The 23,288-nt window shown below is 36.8% G+C and overlaps 2 protein-coding genes across 2 annotated transcripts in view; both read left to right on the forward strand.

Moving 5' to 3' along the window:
* Positions 1-20,198, forward strand: part of LOC136298105 (macrophage mannose receptor 1-like) — a 32,818-nt gene extending 12,620 nt beyond the window's left edge. The window contains exons 12-30 of the mRNA XM_066198577.1: positions 550-749; positions 2,119-2,246; positions 2,854-2,941; positions 4,159-4,303; positions 5,335-5,370; positions 5,487-5,662; positions 6,182-6,249; positions 7,582-7,682; positions 8,665-8,801; positions 9,830-9,944; positions 10,441-10,637; positions 11,791-11,881; positions 13,233-13,465; positions 14,290-14,455; positions 15,540-15,692; positions 16,128-16,244; positions 16,450-16,611; positions 18,633-18,665; positions 19,302-20,198. Coding sequence (XP_066054674.1) covers positions 550-749; positions 2,119-2,246; positions 2,854-2,941; positions 4,159-4,303; positions 5,335-5,370; positions 5,487-5,662; positions 6,182-6,249; positions 7,582-7,682; positions 8,665-8,801; positions 9,830-9,944; positions 10,441-10,637; positions 11,791-11,881; positions 13,233-13,465; positions 14,290-14,455; positions 15,540-15,692; positions 16,128-16,244; positions 16,450-16,611; positions 18,633-18,665; positions 19,302-19,471 — 2,516 coding nt within the window. The 3' untranslated portion in view covers positions 19,472-20,198. The remainder of the gene's footprint in view (positions 1-549; positions 750-2,118; positions 2,247-2,853; positions 2,942-4,158; positions 4,304-5,334; positions 5,371-5,486; positions 5,663-6,181; positions 6,250-7,581; positions 7,683-8,664; positions 8,802-9,829; positions 9,945-10,440; positions 10,638-11,790; positions 11,882-13,232; positions 13,466-14,289; positions 14,456-15,539; positions 15,693-16,127; positions 16,245-16,449; positions 16,612-18,632; positions 18,666-19,301) is intronic.
* A 2,321-nt stretch (positions 20,199-22,519) lies between these two features.
* LOC136298118 (macrophage mannose receptor 1-like) overlaps positions 22,520-23,288 on the forward strand; it is a 33,222-nt gene continuing 32,453 nt past the window's right edge. Inside the window, exon 1 of the mRNA XM_066198602.1 lies at positions 22,520-22,580. Within this exon, the coding sequence (XP_066054699.1) occupies positions 22,520-22,580 (61 nt within the window). The remainder of the gene's footprint in view (positions 22,581-23,288) is intronic.

The raw sequence follows: 23,288 nt of genomic DNA on the forward strand, positions 1-23,288 counted from the left end.
AATGGGCCCATTTTGTGCATTCGACTGCATCTTGTGTGATGTAGGCAGCTCTGTTTCCCTCTGAGAGAACAATCTAAAATTATGGCAAAGATTACAGGGTAAGTTTCATCCTGAAGCTGTCTAGGTTTGCACACGTGCCCTCTGTATGCACCAGAGGGGTTGATGCCACCTATGTGAAAACCACTCATGACCAAGGTAATGCTAACTCATGTAAAACAGGCTTAACATAAGTCCAAATGAGATTCTCACTTGAAAACACAAGATTTCACTGTAAAAACTCTAATTTCTACCCAAAGAAATAATTACGTAGGACATTCAAAATGAAAAAAAAAAAAAAGAAAATTAGGATTCTATGTTGATCATGATCTCCTCAAACAGAAAATACTACTTTGCCTGTATGAAAACCACCTAAAATATAAATTTGCTTTTCAAATGTTATTGCATTACAAAAAGTGAATGGTTGCTGCTCAAAGATTTTGACAATTAGCTAATTCACACTTTAGAAAATATCCAACATAATTTGTTTTGGGTTTTCTTTGCTTCACAAAGGAAATAATCCAGGATGTGTAGCCATGAGAACTGGGACTGCAGCTGGATTATGGAATGTTCTTGACTGTGAGACAAAGCAAAAATATATTTGCAAGCAGTGGGCAAAGGGTGCAACAGTTCCACCTATTCCAACTACTGCTCTGGTGCCCACGTGCCCTGAAGGTTGGGTATCAAACAACTACAGAAGTTCCTGTTTTAAAGTAAGTGCTTAAATAGTTAAAAGAAGCAGCTTGTTTGGGGAAAAACAATAAACAAGAAAAAAAAAAGGAACATGCATCTTAATTTTGCAATATCTGAAATTGGAATAGAGCAAAAAACCAAAATCTCAGTAAATCATCCATGAGAGGAGAAAAATTAAGGAAGAAAGAAAACACACAGGAAAGAAAATGAGGAAGTTTGTGCTTCAGGGGTTGAAAGAACTGGAAGGAAATGAAAGAAGAGGAACATAAATATCAAGGTCCCAGAAAGACATAAAGAAAAGATAAGAAAAAAAAAACAGAACAGGAAACAACTCCATATTAAAATTATTCAAAGGAAAATGTCAAAATTCTGTATTAAACAGCAGAAGCAGCAAAGCTGGTTTGTTGGCGCTGCTCTTTATGTCTGTTGTGCAAAGATGTGGTTGTCTGAGATGTGACAGACAACAGAAACAGAGAGAGAAACAGAGAGGTGCAGCCTCTACCATCACAATGCCTAAGGCTGGATCTTGCTAAAATCAGCACATCACCCCACAAAAAAAGAAAAAAAAAAAAAGTCACACGAAAGCTTAATTAAATGAGTGTTTATGAAGGACATTTACTTGAGAGTTTCTGATGCAAAGCTACAGATAACTTGTGTTTGAAGTGCAGTCAGTTATATCTGAGCAGGCATAAAAAAGGAGTTTGGAAAAGAAATGAGTGTAATGTGACAACAGTGATTTGGGATCATGCAAAGTTGAAATGTGCTAATTGTAAGATGTTAATATTTTTTATCACTTTATTGAATTAATGAGTCCTTCTTTTTTTTTTTTTCATTTCTTTCAAATTCACCTGGAATGCTATTTATTTGGGCTCCTTTATCCCCAAATTATATTTTTAACTTTGATCAAACCTGTGCTTGTTGTCTCTTAAACTAGTACAATATTATACTGTAAATGTAAAGTGAGAATGGTAAATTACCATGAGGTCATTCTTTTGCCTGAATTTTCAGACTCCTCCCAGATCATTTTGCCTCTCCACAACAGCTACTCCCCTTTCCCTTCATATGGAAGTTGGCTTGGGCTCTTCTCCAGTTTATAAAAGTTAAAGAGAATTGTTGGGGAATTGTATTCCCTTTCCCCTTCTGGCAATGGTGGTTTTTTTTTTTTTTTTCTTTTTTTTTTTTTTTTTTTTCTTTTTTTTTTTTCTTTTCTCCCCCTTTTAACACTGTTAAGTAGTAGGCAGCTCTAGTGTAAAAGTTGTAGGAACAGAGTGGGAAATACTATTTCTCTAATGGACTTATACTCGGCTCGTATGAAGTCTTATTTATGTTTGATCAAGACTATACTTCTTTTATTATTGTAACACGTATATAATATAAATTTCTCCATAGCATTTTTGCAGATCAGAAATTAGAAAGAAATCATGGTTTGAAGCTCGACATTTTTGCAGACAAATAGGAGGGGATCTGGTCACCATTAACAATAAGGAGGAGATACCATTAGTAATCCAAGCAATGAGGTTGGTATTTGATTTGTGTTTATCTTATCAGATGTAAGGACTTTTCATATGAACTATTATGAATGATCCTACATGATTTCTAAGATGAATGGATTCCTCAAAGCCAAATACTTTGAAATTTATCTACTCAGTATTGTTTTAACCTTTTCATGGAAAAAAAGTGATTTTTGTCAAGAAAAATTTTAAAAATCTTCCACCAGTATCATGACTACTAGATGTAGTTTAAAAACACATGGAATTAGTGGTATTTTTACAAGGATAGAAAATATGATCCATTTATCTATTGTTGAAGTAGATATGTATTTACCTTGCAGCAGTCAGTGCTGAAACCACTTTTGGAATCTGTGAAGGTTTTCCTTAAGTAAATAGTACATTAGGGAAATACATGATCAATATTGCTAATAAGTCTGATAACTAAGCTATTGACACTGAACCACAGAAATATTACACATTTCTATGAAGAACATGTGTATGCACTTCACCAAAGGTAATAGGGAAATTTGCAACTTCACTGTTTTTACAATGTGCTCTAGAAAGTTCAACAATGTATTTCTGGATTTTTATGTGTTGACGTTTACACACTGCTCTATCCTGTAACTTCTTTCAGAGCCAACCACTGTATGTTTGAAACAGTTTGGCTTGGTATATTTACCTTGAATCCTGATGAAGGATTTTCCTGGAGTGATGGCTCTCCAGTGAGTATTTTAATTTTTCATCCTATTTGTTTGCTTAAGATACTTTGGGATTTGTACATATCCTTTTTGGCTTTTTTGCTATTAACCTCATTAAAGAAAACGCCAAGCCTACAAACATTGATGTAGCTGCTAATCTGTATTGTCATGACTAATATCAGCAAATTAACATTTGAAGAGACGGAAATTATCTGTATCTCATCAGAATCTGTAGGTTTCTGTGTAATTCTCCAATTTATTTTATTTTATTTTAATATTTACATTTAAGGTCAAAACATAAAAATTCATGTATCATGTGTCCTATCTCTGGTAGTAGCCATAAACGCCTACTATTTCTGATAAACATGTTTCCCAGTCTACTCCTGAATTCCCCAGTAAATGATGGCTCAGAGTCTTTTAGAACTGGAGCTCATATCTGTAATTTTTGTTTATTTATTTCTGGGAATTTATCCAGTCATCTCTTGAGCCCAATATCTACAGCTGTGAAAAACATCCCTGCAGGATTCTACTCTTTTTTACACTTCATTTACCACTACTCCCTATTCTTTGGATTTTTTTTTAACGCAAGCAAGGACGTTTTATCTTATCCTGATCACATTACTTTCCAGAAAAGTTCCAGAAAGGAACATTGTCAAGAATTCTTGGCAATAATAAGTAGGTTGTATCCCATGGGTCTCTCTTCCCATTTGGACGACAGTTTTTTTCAGAGGTACCTCCTCTAGATTTGTAGGACATGACTTCCCTCCCAAAAGTCGCACTTCCATCCTCATTAACCACAGGGAAGGGCAAAAGTAATGCTGGATTGATGCACAACATGGTCACTGCCACCAGCCAGATGTTGGACAATGTAATTTTGAACCAGGTCAGATGTGGAGTGAAAAGTACCTTGTCTGCACATGATTAGCATGAGTTATATGTGCGTCAAGTTCACATCTAGGGAAAGTTTGTTAGAAGCAGTTCCTATGCCTGTTTCTCTTCTGTCTGTGTCTATGGCTCAGGGCACAAACAGAAGAAGCCCTCCATGGCAAGACAGCCGTGTCTGAACACTGACATCACTGGCCCACTCTAATATACTTACACCTATAGCTTTCCCTGCATTTCCAGCTCTTTTTAGATAAAACTAGAATCTTTGAGACAAAAGCAATTAGTTCCCATTTTCCACTGGAAAGTACATCTACTGGAACAGATGAAAAGAGTAATAAAGTTGATTTCTTCTATAGGTTAGGTACACAAACTGGGATGATAGTTCAAGAAATTCAGGACTACGCAAGTTTTGTGGTTCATTCCATTATGGGAGAGATTCTGAACAATGGTCTCTTTTGGTCTGCCAAGAACAGCATAACTGGGTTTGCCAAATAAAACAAGGTAGATTTCTTCTCTTTTAGCAAAAATATTAAAAAACTTTAATAAGTAGTTGCTTTCTACATTAAATTTATGGAGAAAGAGACAAAATTTTGAAGAACTACTTTTTCCAAATGGAGGTCAAGAGCATTAAGTAATTTATCATGGGCTGGGATTTTAAAATTATGGATGATAAGAAGGAATTGATTTTTTTTCCCCATAAATTAGGGTGCATAAATAATCCATTTATTATCAAGATTACAAAATTTTTAAATATTGAATCTTTTGGTTTTATTTTTGTAATGTTGGAGGTAAGGAGTTGTAAGGGCTTGTATTGTATTCCTTACAAAAATGTTTTTTAACAGAGGTGAAGCTAAAAATCAAGTATGAAATCTTTGTCAAATTTGTTGGTACTTCAGGTTCTCCTGTAGAATTATTCAGGATTCAACGGCTTTTGGAAAAGCAATGGTTCATAGAAGTGCTATTTCTTTTTCTATCCCAACCAGAAATAACTCACAGTCCATATATGTATGTATATATCTATATATCTATATATAAATATACATATACATGTACGTGAAGTCATATTTCTTTTTGCTTATGAATATTACTCAGAGAGTGTTTTTGATAGAGCTAAAATTTAGTGGAAAGTTTTTCCCTCTTGATGAAAATACCCCCAGGTGAATTATGGAATATCGACTTATGGATCAGTAAAGGAGCTGTATGCCTCAGTTTAAAGTGTTTCAGATAAATCTACTGTGACTTAGAGGCTGGAAGAGCAATTTTCCCATGCCTTGCTCTGTGCAGGAATGTGATTCAGCCAAAGCTATGGCTTTGCTGATGTGAAGCACCACTTGTGATACAAAGTTAAAGTAGATGACCTTGCATACTGAGCAATGTGAAGCTGAACTGTGTGGCTAAGTCTGCTTGCTAGTCAGTGGCAAAGGGGTGGAGAATCCTGCTCTGTTCCTCACTCTTCTTGTAGTCAGTCACAACCTACATCATAACACATCCTACAGAGATGCACCATGCCTTCTATTTTCTTCTTTTTCCAGGAGTGTCATTAAAACCTGAACCAACTGACACATATGGTAAGTCTTTGTATATATTTTCATTATTCATAATATTTTTCCTAAACTTGTTATTCTAAAAAAACCTTTTGTGTTATACACATATACAATTTAAGGTTACCTTATTTATCTTCCAGAACATAAAACCACTGCAGATGGATGGGTCATATATGAAGATAAGTTCTACTATATCAGCAAAGAGCAGGTCTCCATGGAAGGAGCCCGAGAGTTTTGCTGGAAGAATTCCGCAGACCTAGTTGTTGTTAATAGTAACAGGGAGAGAAGGTTCCTAAAGAGAGCACTAAAAGAAAATGTAAGAGTCATTATAAACAGGCAGGCTAAAGCAGAAACACTTTTGACAATCTGCTTGTAAAACCTGAGTTGTCTCAGAAGCAGCTATAAGCATTTTCAATAATGAAATATCCCCAAATGCACCCTTTGATCCCTTGGGATTTGGCCTCTCCTGCTCCTTGCCAGCTGCACTGATACAGTTGACAGGAAGAGTGACGTAGGAAGGTACCAATTCTCTTGGGAAGTAGCTGGTCTTTGACGGAGATTAAAAAAAGAACCAGTTTCTGACTCAAAATCTGCTTCTTTTCTACTCTGTCCAAGGGCCTTCAGTGCTGCAGGTCGTGGCTCTGATGTCCCAGATGAAAACGTGACTCCTGTTGCTGGGCATATAAACTTGTTGCTGTGGTTAACTGCAAGCAGGTGCTTTACTGCTGTGGACTTCAGTGGTTGCTCTGTGGTCCTAATCAATGGTGTATCAATTTCTGCTTGTTTTGCTTCAAAGAGTTCTTTTTTAAATTGAAATTATGTCTTTCTGATTTAGGAGAGCTACGGGACACAGCCAGTAGGATATTTCATTGGTCTAAGAGTGAGCCTTGATAAAAAGTTCAGGTAAGTTAAGATGATCAGTGCAGCTTGTAACATGTAGAAACAAACAGAATATTTTATGAAGCTGGAGGTACTGAATATGTCCTCTTGAAGGTCTGAAGGCTGTTCCACATACCGTGTACAAAGCAAAATGGAATAGTCCTAGAATATTCTAAAGTATTCTAGAATATTCTGAAGTCCAATAGTTTCCCCAAAAAATAAATAGTAAAAGAACTTTTTTTCCTTGAGTAAGCACTTAGCCAAAGAAAATCTTGGCAGCTTTACTCTCCATACACACTTTCTTCCTTTTTCCACAGATTTACCCCATAAATTGGAGTGATACTTTGCTATGCTGAATTTTATACCTATAAACATACACACATGCACTTAAAGCATGCCCTATATCATAGGGTTTGGCTTTCTTATGCTTTTCATCTATATATCAGAGGGGTTCTCCAGAGTAAGGAAGACACAGGCAATGAGTACAAAAGGCAGTCTCTGCAAATACCTGTTCCAGGAGAAAAGTCAGCAGAAATTTACAGTACAAAAACAGTAGCAAGTATTGTGAAAAGACCAACTCACAAATCAACCCAAAACTAAACTAAGAGATTTTGAAGAGCATGATACACTGCTTACCTTCCTACCTGCTAGTTAGGATGTGTCTGGGAGGTGAAAAAAATCTGCTTCTGAGGTGGACCTGGAAAAGGTTAGAGGAGATTTGACTTTAACCTTTCTATTTTAATGTCACTCACTTATGTAAATGACTTACCTTGAGAAGGGCAGAAGAGGAGTGGGGAGAGAAGTCATTTTAATGTCACTCACTTATGTAAATGACTTACCTTGAGAAGGGCAGAAGAGGAGTGGGGAGAGAAGTTGATAGTGACTGAGTCAGTAGATGATTTTAACCTCCTGATTTAGGAGTCAAATTAGGGTCACAGAGCATTACATGGATCCAGTGAGAATCTCCTTAATTTAAATCAATTGTATCAGCAGCAGCAAGACATAGATGAGACAGTTGATTTTCTTTCCCACTTCAGGATATCATTTTAATATCCTTCTTTTTATTATGTATTATGACTGATTTTGATTTCTCTTATTGAATGTTGTCAAAACAATCATGGCCATTAACAGAAAATATGCTTGGTGTATTCTTTTTATATTTTGCAACCAGAAATATTTTACAGAAATTTCTTCAAATTAGAATAATCAAGAAATGGAAATATCTAACGGCCCCTCCCATTGTAGCCAGTTTCCATGTATTCTCATAGTTATTCTTAATCATGAGGTCTTCATTAAGACTACCATGTCACAACTGAAGGTAATAATTAATAACTGTTTGTATATCTTTTCTTTAAGCTGGATGGATGGAACTCCAGTAACTTATGTGGCCTGGGCCCCTAATGAACCCAACTTTGCAAATAATGAGGAAAATTGTGTGGTAATGCTGTCAGGGCACGGTAAGTGACAGTACAAAACTCTTAGATTTTATTTGCCTCTGCTTGGATTATAACTGATGCTATCAAACATCTGCTGTCAACTATCACATAGTCTTTGGTAGCTGTTTTCTGCAATTTCTTTCCTGTGACAAACCGACACAATGCAGTAACTCTCCCCAGTCATCAGACCACCAGCCATGGAAGAGTCTATGTCCTTAGAATGGGGAGATTTCAGTACCATGAGTAATTTAAAGCAGATGTTTCTTTCTGAGTTTGTAAGATTGATATTGCACATTTTTATCAGGCTTTTCACTACTTCTTTTAGTAAAAATTTGAGTAGTTTATCTTCTTTACCATGAACTTAAGAAAACATTTATAGCAGCCACAGGAAACAGGAGTTGAAGTTACATGTCAATGAGGAAAGAAAAAAATACATCTAATGCCCTAAGATATGTTTACAAGTACACTGAAATGAAAATTTCTTGCAAATCCTAGAGCTCTATTTCCTCTCAGGTTTATTTCTGTGACTTAGCTGAGGCTTATGGGAATTTAGTATATATGTATTGATCTCTCAATTTATGTTTTACAAAGAATTCATGCACCATGTTTGAACACCATATCGTGCCATTAGATTGATCTGGTATTTCCTATCTCATCCATTTCTGATCCATTTTCTCTTCAAATTTACTTCCTGGTGTATTTCCCCTGCTGTCTGCAATGTGATGATGCCAGATCTCAAAAAGAACAGGTATAGACACTGTGGAGAGAGCCTTAAATGAGGAGCAGATGGGTCAGCGAGCTCAAATTAACTACCTGGGGCTATAGTGCAGATATTATTAGAGCTTATTTGAAGGTGCCATGGTTACTTTGCCTTCAGATCAAGCTGTAGTCTGAAATACAAAATAGAGAAAATTGTGTTTATTAAAAAAAAGTGATAAATTATTATTACTAAATATTAAATACGGTAACATCTTGAATTTTGTATTCTTTGGGGTCTTTTTAGGCTTGTGGAATGACATTAGCTGTAGTTCTGCCAATAAATTTATATGTGAAAAACAAAACAGTTCTATTAATTCAACATTACCTTCTCCATTGCCTCCCGGAGGATGTCCAGAAAGTTGGATTTTTTTTAACAACAAGGTATGTCAATAAATATCTTCTGTAAATTGTGTAAAGCAGTAGAACTGAAAAGAAAATCCTGAAAACCTCAAAATTTTTTATGAATATAAAATAAATCTAGAGAGTAATTACTTAGTCAAAATGTGCAGACTGGGTGTCTGGGCTTTATTTTTTCAGTGACTATAGACATTTAACTTTGCAGAGAAGTACAGTAAAAGTGGATACATGCTGAATATATTTCAGAGAGCATAGTTTGTGCAGGCTTAAAATACACTATTTCTGCTTGAGAAAACCTCTCCTCCTCTCTTCATGTACATTATTTTGTTTAGAAATGCAAGTTTGTAAAGGTCAGTCTTGTAAAAAAGGTGGAAAGGTTTAGAAAGAATGTATTTGAACAATCCCTTTGGCCTGTAGGGGTTCACAAAGCCTGAATTCAGAAAGATGATGGCAAACTACAATTGTTTTGAGTACAGCTTTGCATTCAGACACAGTCTGGAAGTCCTCATTGTTGTAAGAGAAGAGTTTGTACCAATCTGAGTTGAAGTTCCATCTACCTAAGGCTGTTTTGTCTACTTTATGTACACTGTACTGCTATTGCATCCTCAGAATGTTAGGTCCATGTGCCAAAGGATATTTCACTCCCTTTGGCAGGATGAACATTTGTAACCACAATCATCAGAAGGAGAACATAGCACAGTAGAGATTATTCCCTGCAGCTGTTTCACCCAAAGCCACATTTTCTTGGTTTCAAATGATGCCTCTATTACCGTAGGAAGAAGGCAGATGAAAATGTGAAAAGTGATTATGTACTTGACCTCATTACAATCAGTTCATTTGATACCAGACTCCCAGATTACACCTTGTGCAATGAGGGGAGATAAGTGTATGCCTGGGTAGACATCCAGACTCTCTACTCTTGAGCTCTGTCACACAATCCAGTCCTGATTTCTTTTTCTGCAGAAAAGTACATCTTACAGTTAATTGGTAATATTCACATAGAGTAGTTCGAGTCTTTGCTAGTTTGAAAAAAGTGCTTGGTTTTTTTTCAGTGTTTCAAAGTATTTGCTTCCAATATAACAAGAAATCTCACATGGCATGCTGCACGAGATGTTTGCTTCAGTTTGGGAGGAAACCTGGCTGCTATACCAAATGAACAAGTGCAAGGTATGTATATGGGCTCTACTGAAAGAAAAAAAAATCTCAGTCTCTCACTAAAGAAACTGCTATACTCTCCTGTGTAGAATATGGGATTACCTGATGGAAGTTGCTTATTAGCCAGGTCAGCCCATGGTTTATTTCACCTTCAAACTGCAAAGCAAAAGCTAAAATTATTACATATAAGAAATAAAGTTTGTTTCTAGTTCTTTCAGCTGCTTCGTTTTCACAAAACTTCCAGTATGTTCTGAGGGTGGTTTCACAGATCTCTTAAACTGAAAGAAATCTGTATTTCCTGTCTCTTTCACTGGCAGTAGGATTTTCTGAAACCCTATGTGTGCATACACAGTGGGGAAGGGATGCTTAATTAAACGTGTAATTAAGAGCAAATGGGCTGTGTAGTGGAAAATGTTATCCTATTTTGTCCCCCACTCTGGGCTTTTGTATATTTTTCCCTTTTTTGGGGAAGAGCTTTCCATAATGAGAAATCTTTGCTTCTCTCCAGCTTTCCTTTTCTATCATTTGAAGTATGCCACAACTAATGTTTGGATTGGGATGAATGATATCAACAGAGAGTCCACATTTCTCTGGACTGATGGAAGCACTGTTTCCTACACCAACTGGGCTACTGGTGCACCGGAAAGGCAACAAAGCTACTTTGACTATTATGAGTTTGAAGAAGTGACAGATGATGCTCTGGAGGTACAGGAAATTTAAGTAACCTGTATACCTTAGGCAGCTAGTTGATTTTCCTAGAAGAAAAGTTACAGCAGCAATAATAGGATGCTGAAACAAGTCCTTTTGTAAGCACAATGGGGTTGAGCAAATCATCTGATAATGATTCCAAATACACCCAAAAGTTTGGCAAAGGTTCTGTAGAAGAGGAATTTTAAGCCTACCATCTGAACTATTGCAAAAAACAGCTGTGTAAAAGAAGCTTGGAGAAACTTATATGAGTTCCTCCCCAGACTGCATTAATGCTAATACTAAATCTTCAACACCAAACACAGAGAAGGTATGATAAACCAAAATTAAGGTTTTGGATGCAACAATTATTTGGCTGTGTATGTGCTAATGTGCTCCCACACTGTTTGACTTGTTTCTGATGCTACAAATTGGTATCTTCAGTAAAATTACTATTTCTTTCCTGAAACTCAGCTTCTTTTTCCAAAGGCGGTAATTTCTGAGGAAATGATTGGCCATTAGTCACCCAAAGTTTTAACATCTACCATTGGTCAACTTGCTGATGATTAAAACTTATTTAATTCAGCATAAGGGAGAAACTTGGACCACATCCCAAAATACTGCCATGGCCAGTCTTGAAATCAGGGGAGTCATGAAGGAGATACTGGAGCAATTAAACATAAGGAAGTAAAGAGAAAATATTTTGTTGCATCTGATAATGGTAATAAAGAGCATCTGCTTTCTGCAAGATAGTCAGCTTCAATAAGACTAGAGCTTTTAAGAGTAGTTCTTATATTGTTTTTCTCATTGATAAAAACGTTTTGAATCGGATGTACATAACCATAAATCAGAACTGAGAACTATTATATATACCTTAGTCATTTATGCAATCATTATAGGGTTCTTAATAAAACTGGTTAAATGGATTTTAATTGACTTCTTTCAGACCTTAACTGGCACCAGTGGAAGCCTGGTCCAAATTTAAGGGGTTACTAATAAATTCCAGGTCAAGCTGCTTGGCAGAAAGCTAGGAAATTTGAACTAATGACACAGGTGTTCAATAAGCTCCTCTCCTCTCTGCCATTAGGCCTGCAATAGCAGTTCAGGACCTTCAGCTTACCCCCTCCTCATTGCTTTTTGTAATGGCCATGCCTCTTCCCCTCCCCTTCAGACAGATTGTGTCTTCATCATGAAGTCAGATGGGAAGTGGAGAGATGATAGCTGTGACAACAAAAGAGGCTATGTGTGCCAGATGGATTCACGTGAGTTCTGTTCAACCCACTCTCCTAAATAGAAAGGATGCCTTGGTTAGATAAGATGAATATATAACTTGATGTGATTTCTTCCAACTCGGAGTCTCATTCTGAATCTTAGGCTTTTAGAGCTCCATCAGTGTTAAGCCAGTGCTATGTTAAAAGTACAATTTGTTTCACAAAAGTTGCTGAAGAGGAGCTACTATCTTAATTGGAGTTTTTGTACCTAATAATTAATAATACTAGAGAATAATAAATTAATTTTTTTTCTCAGTGAAGTATAAGAGGTTTAGGCATCCTGCCTAAGTGTAGTCTAAATCACCTTCTTACAGTGATCTTCCCATTCTCTTGGAAAAATCTGAGCAGAGCATTAAATTCTCTCTCACTATTTCTACTGAATGCCATATGATGTCAATCAAAATGTACAGCTTCTTGGATATGTCTTTATTGTAGAGAAAACTGTTATTTTTTTATAACTAAACATGTAATGAATGTTGACTCTTCTGTAGAATTTTAATTATACAAATCCCAGCTACCCAAGCATATAACAGGAGTAGAGAAGGCAAAGCACAGATAACATAACAATTTTGCCTCAGCTTTATGAAAGTAAAAATTATTCCCTCATCCCTCACTGCGGTCAGTTCCTGCAGCCAGTTCACTCTCAGCACGGCTAACATGCTTGTAAGAGGACCCCCTCCCTGTATAAAAAATACATAGCTTCATGGAGGTATTTTAAATTTTCTTCATCCCAGTTCCAGCTCTTCTGAATACATTTGCAATCACAAGGGTGGAAATAAAGCCTGCCTGGCTCAAATGTGCAGGCAATGTTCTGGCAGCCCTTACAGACAGGCCAACAACTTTGAGTTAACAGCGAGTGGTGTTAATTAACATCGGACCTCTAAGTCTTAGGCTGAGACTACAGATTGCAACAATTAATGCCTTAAATACCTTGTCCTAAGTCCTATCCACCAGTGATCAGAAGTAAATGTACACTCAGATATTCAGATTTAGTCAAATAACTTAAAGCACAGAATCTGAAATATGCAAATTAGGAGTCTTAGATGGGCCAGTCAAGTCTATAGCAAGTGCACTCCAGAGCATCATGGATTTCACTCACTTATTACATTAACAAATTTGTTCCATGTCTTGAAAGTTATTTTTGGCACCTTTTTTGGATTTGAGGAGGTTTTATTTGGTTTGTTTGTTTGTTTTTGGTTTTTGTTGTTGTTTTGCTTTGTTCATGAGCACAAAAAAAAGATTTTGACTTATTGACTAGGAACTTTCAACCTATTTTTTATGGCTTGCATACTACAGAAGAGCAATATGTTGTATATTCATCCATTCAGTTTTTCCTCCATAGTTCCCTCCCAGCCTGAAGTACCAACAACAAATCCAGCCTCTGGCTTTACTCGTTATGGTGACAGTAGCTATTCAGTCATTTCATCTGAAATGCAATGGGAAGAGGCCAGAAGAAATTGTCAAGACAAATCTGGGGAACTTGCCAGCATTTCAGATGCCTACATCCATTCATTCTTGTGGATCCAGATGCTGAAATGTGGAAAACCCGTATGGATTGGTCTTAACAGCAATATGGTAGGTGCTGGATGGATGGAAGGGGCAGGTGCTCAGGGAACTTTCTTGCTCTAAGAATCCTCTGGATGACCAGTTAAGAACAGTGCAACAATTGTATTCTGCATGACTTCACGGTGTAAATGCACAAAAATCTAGGGGTACTGTAAGAATTAGTCAAGGATTTTCATCCACTAAAAGGAGTGAAGAAGCACAGAAAAGGTTACACAAGAAGCAAAAGATGAAAGCAGAAAGTTCTAGAAACAGTAGAAGAAGTCTATCTGCAGACTGAGAGTCAGAAAGTGCAGCCTGTCACAAAGTGACTGTTGGCCATCCTGAAAGTCAAACACCCTGCTATACAGGGGGATTCTTGGAGCTATTATTAGAATAATAGAAGTTACTGTGAGTATTAGGGAGACATTTTAAGATTTAGGCTGCCTGTTTAATGTTTAATGTCAAGTAATCTTTATGCACAAATAGCTCCCAATTTTAATTTAAATAAAGCAGAGTAAAGAGGACAAATTCTCTGTAATTGCTTCTCTTGATGTAAGATTTACTAAATGACCTAAGATGGCCTCATCTGACTTTCTTGCCATATTGTAGAAGTTTGCTACTTCAGAAAAACCCTCCCAAAAGCAACACAGTGTTGAACCCTGTTCATATATAATTCTTGTGTAACTCAAATTGCCTGGTGACATTGCTTAGAACAGTGAATGACGTTTAAAAAAATGGTGCTTTTTTTCCAAAAACATCAAATAGACATATGATTATATTTGTACTATATTTATGTGTCAGAAATTTTTATGTAAAAAAAAAGAAATCTGTTACCAGAATTCCTTTGTTTTCAGACTGGTGGCTATTACAAATGGACCAATAACTGGAAAACCATGTACACAAAATGGGCAGCAGGGGAACCCAAGGAGAACAATGCTTGTGTTTACCTCGATCTTGATGGTAGTTGGAAAACAGCATCTTGCAATGAAAGCTACTTTTCAGTTTGCATGATATCAGATGGTAAGCAAAGGCATGTAACAATTTTAAAGACATATTCCTAATTCCATGAGCCTGCCTAATCCTGGAGACTTTGCTCTAGCTTGGACTGCCCCTTCAGAGGACTATGCTTCAGGGTAGCACCTACCTCCCAGCAGAATGTAGATGTTTGCTGTTGGGTGGTGTATGAATTTAGACACAGGAAAGGCTCTTGTGCAAATCCATATGGCTGCACTGCTGTCATGGTGAAACTGTTTCCATAAGATGAAGCTCTATCTTCAAGGTATATATCTTTCTCTTTACAAGACATGACCATACATCACATGAGTCTTTGTGTAATATTAAGGAGGTGCTGGGTTTGTGCACTGGCTCTATGGACTTAACTGGGGAAGCTCACTCACGAGTGTCACTGAGCCGAAGCACAGGCAAGAGTTTCACTTCCATTCACTATTGCTAGAGCTAAAACTGTAAGAGCCTTGGCAATGTGAATGGTACTTTAACTCTCTGCAGATATATGCAGAGGCATATATGTAGGCATTTTGTAAAATCATGCTGTTTTCCCTCCATGTTTTAAGGCTGCATATATTTGGTCTGCTTATGCAGTACAAGAACTGCAGATCCATCAAAGTGAATTGGAGTTGCACCCCTGATCAGAAACAGTCTGATTTGGCAGAGGCATGCTCCACTGATGGCTTTTTTCTCTATAAAGTGACAACATGAAGAGACCAAGCAGCCAGACAACATACACATGGGACTGTGGCATTACTGATTCATCAGCCTACAACAGCTTTCTGTGTTGTCATAAAGCAAATTTGAGATTTTTATCATCCCTCAGGGTTTGCTTTTCTCACAGTACTGCCAAGGCAGTTAGATGTTGCGGGATGCAATTTGATGTCCTGAGAAATGTGATTTGAGAAACAAGATGTTTCACACTTTTGACTGTTTAGCTCTCCCTGTTGTCTGGATTGGGGCAATGTGGGAATAGTCATGAGTAGATGTCCAGACAGATAAAGCTAGGTGAGAAAAATCCCACACTATTTACACACGTATCATAGAATCATAGATGACTCGCAATGCAATACCAATTTCATATCATATGGCGTTTTAGAGATGGCTCCTACTGACCCTGCTGAGCTGCCTGGAGACTGTCCTGAAGCAGATGAACACCAAGCTTGGATCCCTTACCATGACCACTGCTACTACATTGAAGCATCAGCTGGGAGAACCTGGGCACTGGCCTCCCTTGAGTGTGCTCGCTTAGGTGAGAGCCTTCATTATCAACTAAAAAGATTTGTACCAATATTTACACAAAATTAGCATTAAAATGTAAAGATACTGATTGAAAATAAAAAAAAAAAACAACAAAACACACACACACACAATTTTTTTTACCTAGTAAGCTGTTCTAAGGCTGGCACAGTGAAAATAAGCTGACACGAGTGACTTTGTGCAGCCTTCTGTCCTCTCAGGTCTACAGCTTCCCTGTGTATGAGCTCCCCATCAGCTTCTGGCTTGTGGGATGCCATCCTGGGGCAGGATTGACCTCCAGGTCATTGTCTTCTGCAAGAAGCAGTAGAGAGACCAACTGAGCAGCATTAACACTGCCAGAAGCTATTGTTTGTAGAGACTAAAAAGAGGGGGTCATTACAGTGATCGCTCAAGTAGGTTAATGTTATTTGCTATTAATGCCTTTCAGGAGCTACCTTGGTCTCAGTAGAAAACATGGATGAATCTCACTTTCTGACTCATAAAATTCAACCACTTGGAAATAAAGTAGGAAGCTTTTGGATTGGACTTTACAAGAATGTGGAAGGTATGTCTAATTTTCAATTTTTAATGGAAAAATGCATTGCTAATATGAGAAAATTGAGGATTACTGTACTTATACAAAACAATGGGTTTCTGCTGAAGAGTGGCTTACTATAGATATTTAAAATAGATTGCTGAGCTAAGGAGTTAAAGTATTATTGAAATAGATACATTTTAATTTTTTTTTTACTCCGCGGGTTGCTCTGTAGGCAAGTGGTTGTGGCTAGATAATGCTGTGCTGGACTTTGTTAACTGGGAGGAGAAAGAGTTTGGTGAGGAGCATCAGTGTGTGGAGATAACCGCACCATCTGGCTATTGGGACAAAAGTGATTGCTCTGCTGAAAAAGGATTTATCTGCAAAAAACCCAAAGGTAAGTCCTCAGTGTGTCAGCCCTTAGTGACAGGACAGATCTGTTCGCTAGTAACTGTTACAGCCCTTCACCACCGGTCTGAAAGTAATTCCTGGCAGTTTAGTTTGGCATATCCCACTTCTCTAACCATTTGTAGTTGCCTATTTTTGCAGACTGCAAGCTCTCCACATCATTGTCTACAGTCACATGGAAATACAGTAACATCCTGTACAGTCTAGGCTGAGAATGAAACTTTCAGAAACTTTTGAGTACCTAACACAGGCATTGATACGGCAGCTGTCAAACACCTGTGGAAGGGTATGACTATTCCAAGAACTGTTTATTGTAACAGTTATTATACCCTTGCAAGGAGAAATCAATGTGAATTATCAGTCTTCCTCTTCTAGCTTGTTATTCTCAGAAAATATATTACATCCCAACATACCAAACTGGTTTCATATTGGCCCTGATTCAGCAATGCCTAAGGGAGACTAAAAGGTCACCTGTTTGCATTGCAATAATGATATGAGGAACACTTCCCTTCTGAATGAAAACTTCAAGTCATTAGAGAAGCTGTCTTATCAGCATTTCTGGAAAATTTCACACAATATTGTATATACCAGACTAATGCTTCAGAGATGAAACACTACATGAATTATTCCCTAGTGGAGATACAAAGGAAATTGTCTGCAAGAAAGCAGTATCCTTTTATTATTCTAACTAAGATGTTAAAGTCAATCTATCTAGCCTAAAAAAATGATAGGTAGCCATTGTGAAACCTTTGCACTTTCTTTGGTAGTAGCTATGAGATCAGGTTTAATTTTCCAGCTTTTGTATTGTGCATTGTTCCCAGTAAATCATGGGTAGCATCTCTGCCCTATGTTGAAAACCTCAAAAAATCTATTATTCAGATGAAAAGTTGAAAGGATTTGATTTCAATGCTAAAGACATCTCAATACATGGTAGGTGGTGAAAAAATAACTGAACATTTAGGGTTAGCATTTACTAATTTTCCAAGTAGTCTTTAATTAGAAAAAGATGCTGAATTTTAACCAAGAAATAGTCATCTCTCATGCACTGTTAATTCCTGTGCTTAAATCAGCACATGCCCATGGCAGTAAATCAGTAAATCCCTATTTAGACTTACTAAAGGGCTTACTAAAAACATCCAAATTACATTCCATCCTACATAGTACTAAACCAATAAGGAATCTCTAAAGTTCATCCATTGAATCATACAGTGCTCCCATATGTACTATTTCCTGCCTTAGGGATTACTGTTTTGTATCTATTCATTTTGCATTCTGTTTTGCTTTCACTTTAAATTTTGCCTCTATAAATTCTCCTCTGGGTATCAAGGATGTTTTCAAACTGTAATGTAGAAGAGCCAAAGGAAGAAATGTTTCCATGATAATTTAGAAATCTTTAATTCTATGTGCATATTTCTTCATTTCCTAGTGTTAAACTGGGGTTTTTTTGCACTTCTTTGACAGCACCAAAACAATGTTATAAAGGTCTTTCATTTTTCTCTGTCTTACACAGAGGTGAATAAGAAGGTTACTCATGTGATTCAGTAGGTGTTTTCTTGGGAAGATGTTCAGGAATCAAAAATTTTGTAACAGCTAGACATGCAGATCTTCTCAAAATATGCCACGTAAAACTAATCTCCAGAGTGTACATCATGTTCTTAGCACCTTAAAATTAATATTTCAGGAAAAATGTGGGAAGATATTTTGAATGAACATAGAAAAGTGTCAGTATTTTAATGCTGGTAATATAAAAACAATAGTTTTTATACTAAGTTTAGTAATACTTTATTAACTCAATGAAGTTTCAAAAGCTGATAAAGGAATATTAAGTAGGAAGATGAAATCTTAGCAATGTATTTTTTTGCTTCAATTTGTTGCCTTTTATAGCAGACATGGATGTTACTAATGCAATGGTAGAACTTCAGAGGGTTTTGTTCTTGTACTATTTTTGCAAACAGTCAAATTTATGGATTCTAATAGTTTCATATGATTTCTCTCTGAAATTCATTGAAGTTGAGCTGGATGGGAGTCCTAGAAAACCAAAAGGTAAGAGCTTTCATAAGAAAATAAAGAAAAATCTAAACAGAGGAAAAACTTAAAATGAGTTTTCCCAAACCACTCTCTTTTAGAGAACAAGTCCTACTGAGGGTTGCATGGTTATCAATCCCTCGGGGTAACCCCACAGTGCTTTCACACACACAAGAGCACTCCCCTATCCTTGGCCAACAGGACTGCTTCAGGGCTAACCCTGAGCTGGCGAGCTCAGCAGTGACCAGACTTGAGAAGAACTTTGAGAACAGCTACAGAGTGCTTTAACTAGACTGTTGGAAACTATGTAGATGTATATGAAAGTTTCTTCCAAAGATATCATTGTAGATCATGTAACAAAAATATTGTAAAACTAATTTCCAATAATTAGCATCTCATATCCAACTAAAGCATACATTCTCATTAAATTCTTACAAGCATCCACTGCATGAATTGTACATCACTGTACTCCAGATTCACTAAAGCCAAATGAGGTCTAGGAACAGAGACCTGACTACTGATTATCAACAATTCAGGGGTCAGATTTTCAGCCTTCAAGTTCAGACAGAAGAGGATATCTCCTTCAGGTTTTTCATGTTGTATGTGGAAATAAAAACTACTATGGTTTCTCACAGTTATATGGATTCATTTCAGGAAAGGAAAAGAATGAAGAGACTCGCCCACCTGTTCATCTCTCTATTTTGCCACTCACTTTCCTGGCTGTTTTAACTGTTTTTGGAGCTGGCATAGCAGCCTATTTCTACAAAAGAAAAAGACAAAACCAGATCTCAACATATTCTGGCAATGAAACACTATTAAAATGATGTGTTGGTGACCGAAGAACTGGTGAGGATGGGTCCTGTGGCATGTTACTTGGAGCAGCAAGTTACTTGGTGAAATTAAAGGATGTATGTTAAAAGTCTCCAGTGAAATCTTAAGTGAGATCTAGTGTAATCTTAAAATCACTTTCCTCTTTTTGCACTGATTTTTTTTTTATCATGCATATTTTACAAAATCAGAATTAGAGTTTGATGTTATAATTTTGTAATGGTCAAGATGTTCTGAAGCACCTTAGCAAGGATGGTCATGAAAAATAAAAGTCAAAAACAATTACACGTACTGAAAGAGGGCTATGAAAGTCAACTAGTGAGAATAAATAAATTTATTTAAATAAATAAATAAATTCCAATAAAGTGTGAATGCCATTTAGAAGTGCATTGTTGTGATATTGTGGACACTAAAAAATATCAAAAATTAGAACTTTTCTAACTCTTTTGCAAACTTGAACTCATTTAAACCCACAAACTTCACTGCCTCAGACCGGTACTTTTATTGTTCTTTATGGCTAAATCCTATTACACTTCTAAAACTGCTTCATATTCTTTTCTCACAAAACTTTGGGATAGAAAACCTTGTCATATTCATTTTCTGCTATGGAAAACACATGTCAGTAAAGAATATTAGAACCAGATATAAGTTGTAATCACTTTGCAATTAAATAATGTGATTTTTAACTGTATTATATTCACTTACATGAATTAAAATATTCTTATCCTGACATTCTTGCTTCTTTTTGTTAATGTCTTGAAATAAATAAATAAATAAATAAATAAGTAAGTTTTCTATCAGTATAGTTTTCAGTGTCAGCATTCCCTGTGAAACAAGTGAGGGGAGAGGGGAAGGGAGGTGCTCCTGTCAGCACGATAACTCTTTTTTCAAGGAGGGTGTCTCTCCTCACCGCTTTGAATTCAGCCTGAATAAGCATCAACTTCCCACTTTTAAATGCAAGAAAAAGGAACTGAAAACTAAGAAATGCAGCAGATGGTTCTGCACTAGAAATCTGCAAGAGACTAAATTTTAGATGTCAGAAAAATTGTAGAAAGCACTACAAGATATCTTTTAAGTGAATTGTAAATACAATTAAGAAAGTAAACACTTCATGAGAAAGAGTGCTTAGCAGATATCTGCAGGGAAGAACCCTGCCTTCCCCAGGCTGCACAGAGTCTATTTAGCAAGCTGGAAAGTTAGGAACATAAATGAAAAAAAAAAAAACAACAACTAATGAAGTTGCTTTCCTAAGTACTGAACTCCAGTTTTCTTGGTGTAAATACAAGCAAGAGTGTAAGACACTGCTGAGAACAGGTTTTGCACAAAGTGTTATGCAGCACACAAGATACCGACCCCAAAAAGTTTTCAACTGGCATGAAATTTGTTGGTCGTGCTAAAGGATAACCTCTGAAATACTTAATTCCTCTTTTAGCCTACCCCAGTGTCTTCATTAATCTTTCTCCACCACTGTAGCCCTGGACAAATCCTCACAAGTATCCATTTACATGAGAGAAAGAAGAAAGCCCAGTTTGAACTAGATCCAGGCTGGCACTTAGTGAGGCAAATGAGAGAACAGGGCAGGAATTATGTCCTCCAGGGATTTTCCCTTGAGATTTCCTTTGTCAGAGCAATTTCATTGTATTATTTTAGATGCATCTGAAATATGGTTTCACTTAGGAAGCTCAGGTTCTCGTTGTGCCCCACCACATTTATGCCTGTGGCACCATTTCAGCTCTACAACTTAAAGCTACTCTTGCAAGCCTTGCTCATGCTAAGGCCAACCCCCCCCCCCCCCCCCCCCAAATGTGACCTGCAAATAAAATAGTCATTATTAAACAATTCATTCAATTCCTCATTTTGCTATAATCCAGAAATTTTTTTCAGAAAATATTTTTCTTTCTTACTATTATCTATAGCTAAGTCAACAAGTTTGTCTGGTTCTTCCAATAATTTTCCCCACCAGTCTTTTTTTTTTAAAAAGCAACAATAGTTGCTCCTCCTATGACATCTTCTGTTCAGCTTCTATATATATCTCACTACTGGCTATTTCGCTTCTTAATTTTTTCAATTTTATTATCACAGCTTCTTTTAATTTCACTGATGTAAATAAACAGAAGGAATAGCAGACCTATGAACATTTGCAGTAGGGCTTTGCAGCATATTTGTAAAAAACTGTCATGCCAATACAAGTCATCAGATGAACACTTTGCTCACAGGTTAAAAGGAACTTTTCCAATTTAGCTTGTCTTTCGGGACAGGCATTGTCCTGAAAGAGTCTCATTAGGAATTTCTCAGATAGATTTAGGATTTCTCATCCTTTTACTTGGTAAGGTATTAAAGTATTCCAGGCAAAAGTTTCTTTTCTATTACAAGGAAGCTTACCACTAAACCTCAGTGTTGAACATCTTCACTTTTTACAGGTCTTTGACAAGCAATTATGAACAGTCCAACCCCAAACTGGGATCAAATAAACCAGTGTAATGATGTTAAATTTGCCTCAAAGTGAGCAAGAACTCATAATCCACTGTAAGCTGCAGTTTCTGTGCAGTTTGCTCTTTCTTTTTCATATATTGTCCTGTGACATTACTGCAATGCATTGAACAACTGGGATTCTGTCTTCATTTGTTTCTGAGATGTTAAAACTGAGGGTTTTGATTAATGATATTTCACTGCAGTTTTCTTGTCCCCAGTTCTCAAGTTGCTTTTCCATGTCTGTTCTGTGTAGCACCCCAACAGCTAACCTGTATTAATATTAGCAATGTCACAGAAAATGACAAATATCTCCACCTCTAGTTACAAGGATGGAAGCTTTTGTTTTGGAAGGGACTTGCTCTCTAAAGACAGCAGTGTTTATAGTGTGCACTCCAGTTATTTCAAAATACCACGTGACAGGATATTTCCTTATTTAGAGTACATAGCTTTATCCATCAACCCGTTGACACAGAGAGCGACCCATTACTATCTACAGAGAGAAGGATTTTTATATGTTGCCAATCTTCTAATCCAACTTTTGGTAGAAGAATGAGATAAAAGTTACATTTGTAATGAGTTTCTCCAGGTTTCTAGTTTTCCTTTCCCTCATGCAATGTTCATTACAGTCATCAGGTAAGTTTCCTGTTAGTTTTGTATTAAGCTAGATATGAAAATGCTTTACCTTGGGCAGCTTTAATGCATTGAATTGATTATTTTGTATGTTTTTTGAGATTCGATACATGATCTAAGGATCATGTTAGGTACCTTGGCATTTCTTGATTCACTGAATAAAAGGGGGACGTTGTAGGGGTGATGCAGAATTTTAAGTAAAAAAATAAGGATCTTTAAATTGGAATTTGTTTCTGTGGAAGTATTAAATCAGATGGCATTGTGTGGGAGGGAAATGAAAGATGAGGGAGCATAGACCTCTTTCTATTTATCTTCCTCATCACACGCATGGTGGAGTGATCAGTCAAGGGATTTACATATTTACAGGATAGCTGTGCGAATTTCTCTTTTTTCCCCATGACATGAGGTACGGAAAGGAAGAACTGGCTCCTCCCCTCCAGCCTCACCAAAGTAGAAGAACAGTTCTACTCTGAAGATGTTGATCAGTTGTTGGGTATAGTTATAGAGAGAAATGGTAAAGGAGTAATGTGTGGAGAACTGAGTGGAAGAACGAGTTTGCATGAATGTCAGACTGAGAGTCTATATCAAAAATTTCACAGTAAAAGAACATTCCCATTACACTGTAATAGTTTAAAAATGTGAAGCATTGCTAACCTTAAAGAATCTGAGTTCAGGATAAATCTGCAAGGCTTCTCCAAGTGGAAAAATGTG

Source organism: Chamaea fasciata, unplaced genomic scaffold (assembly GCF_029207755.1).
Source record: "Chamaea fasciata isolate MVZ Bird 193981 ecotype frontalis unplaced genomic scaffold, bChaFas1.0.hap1 SCAF_1, whole genome shotgun sequence".
NCBI lineage: Eukaryota > Metazoa > Chordata > Aves > Passeriformes > Sylviidae > Chamaea > Chamaea fasciata.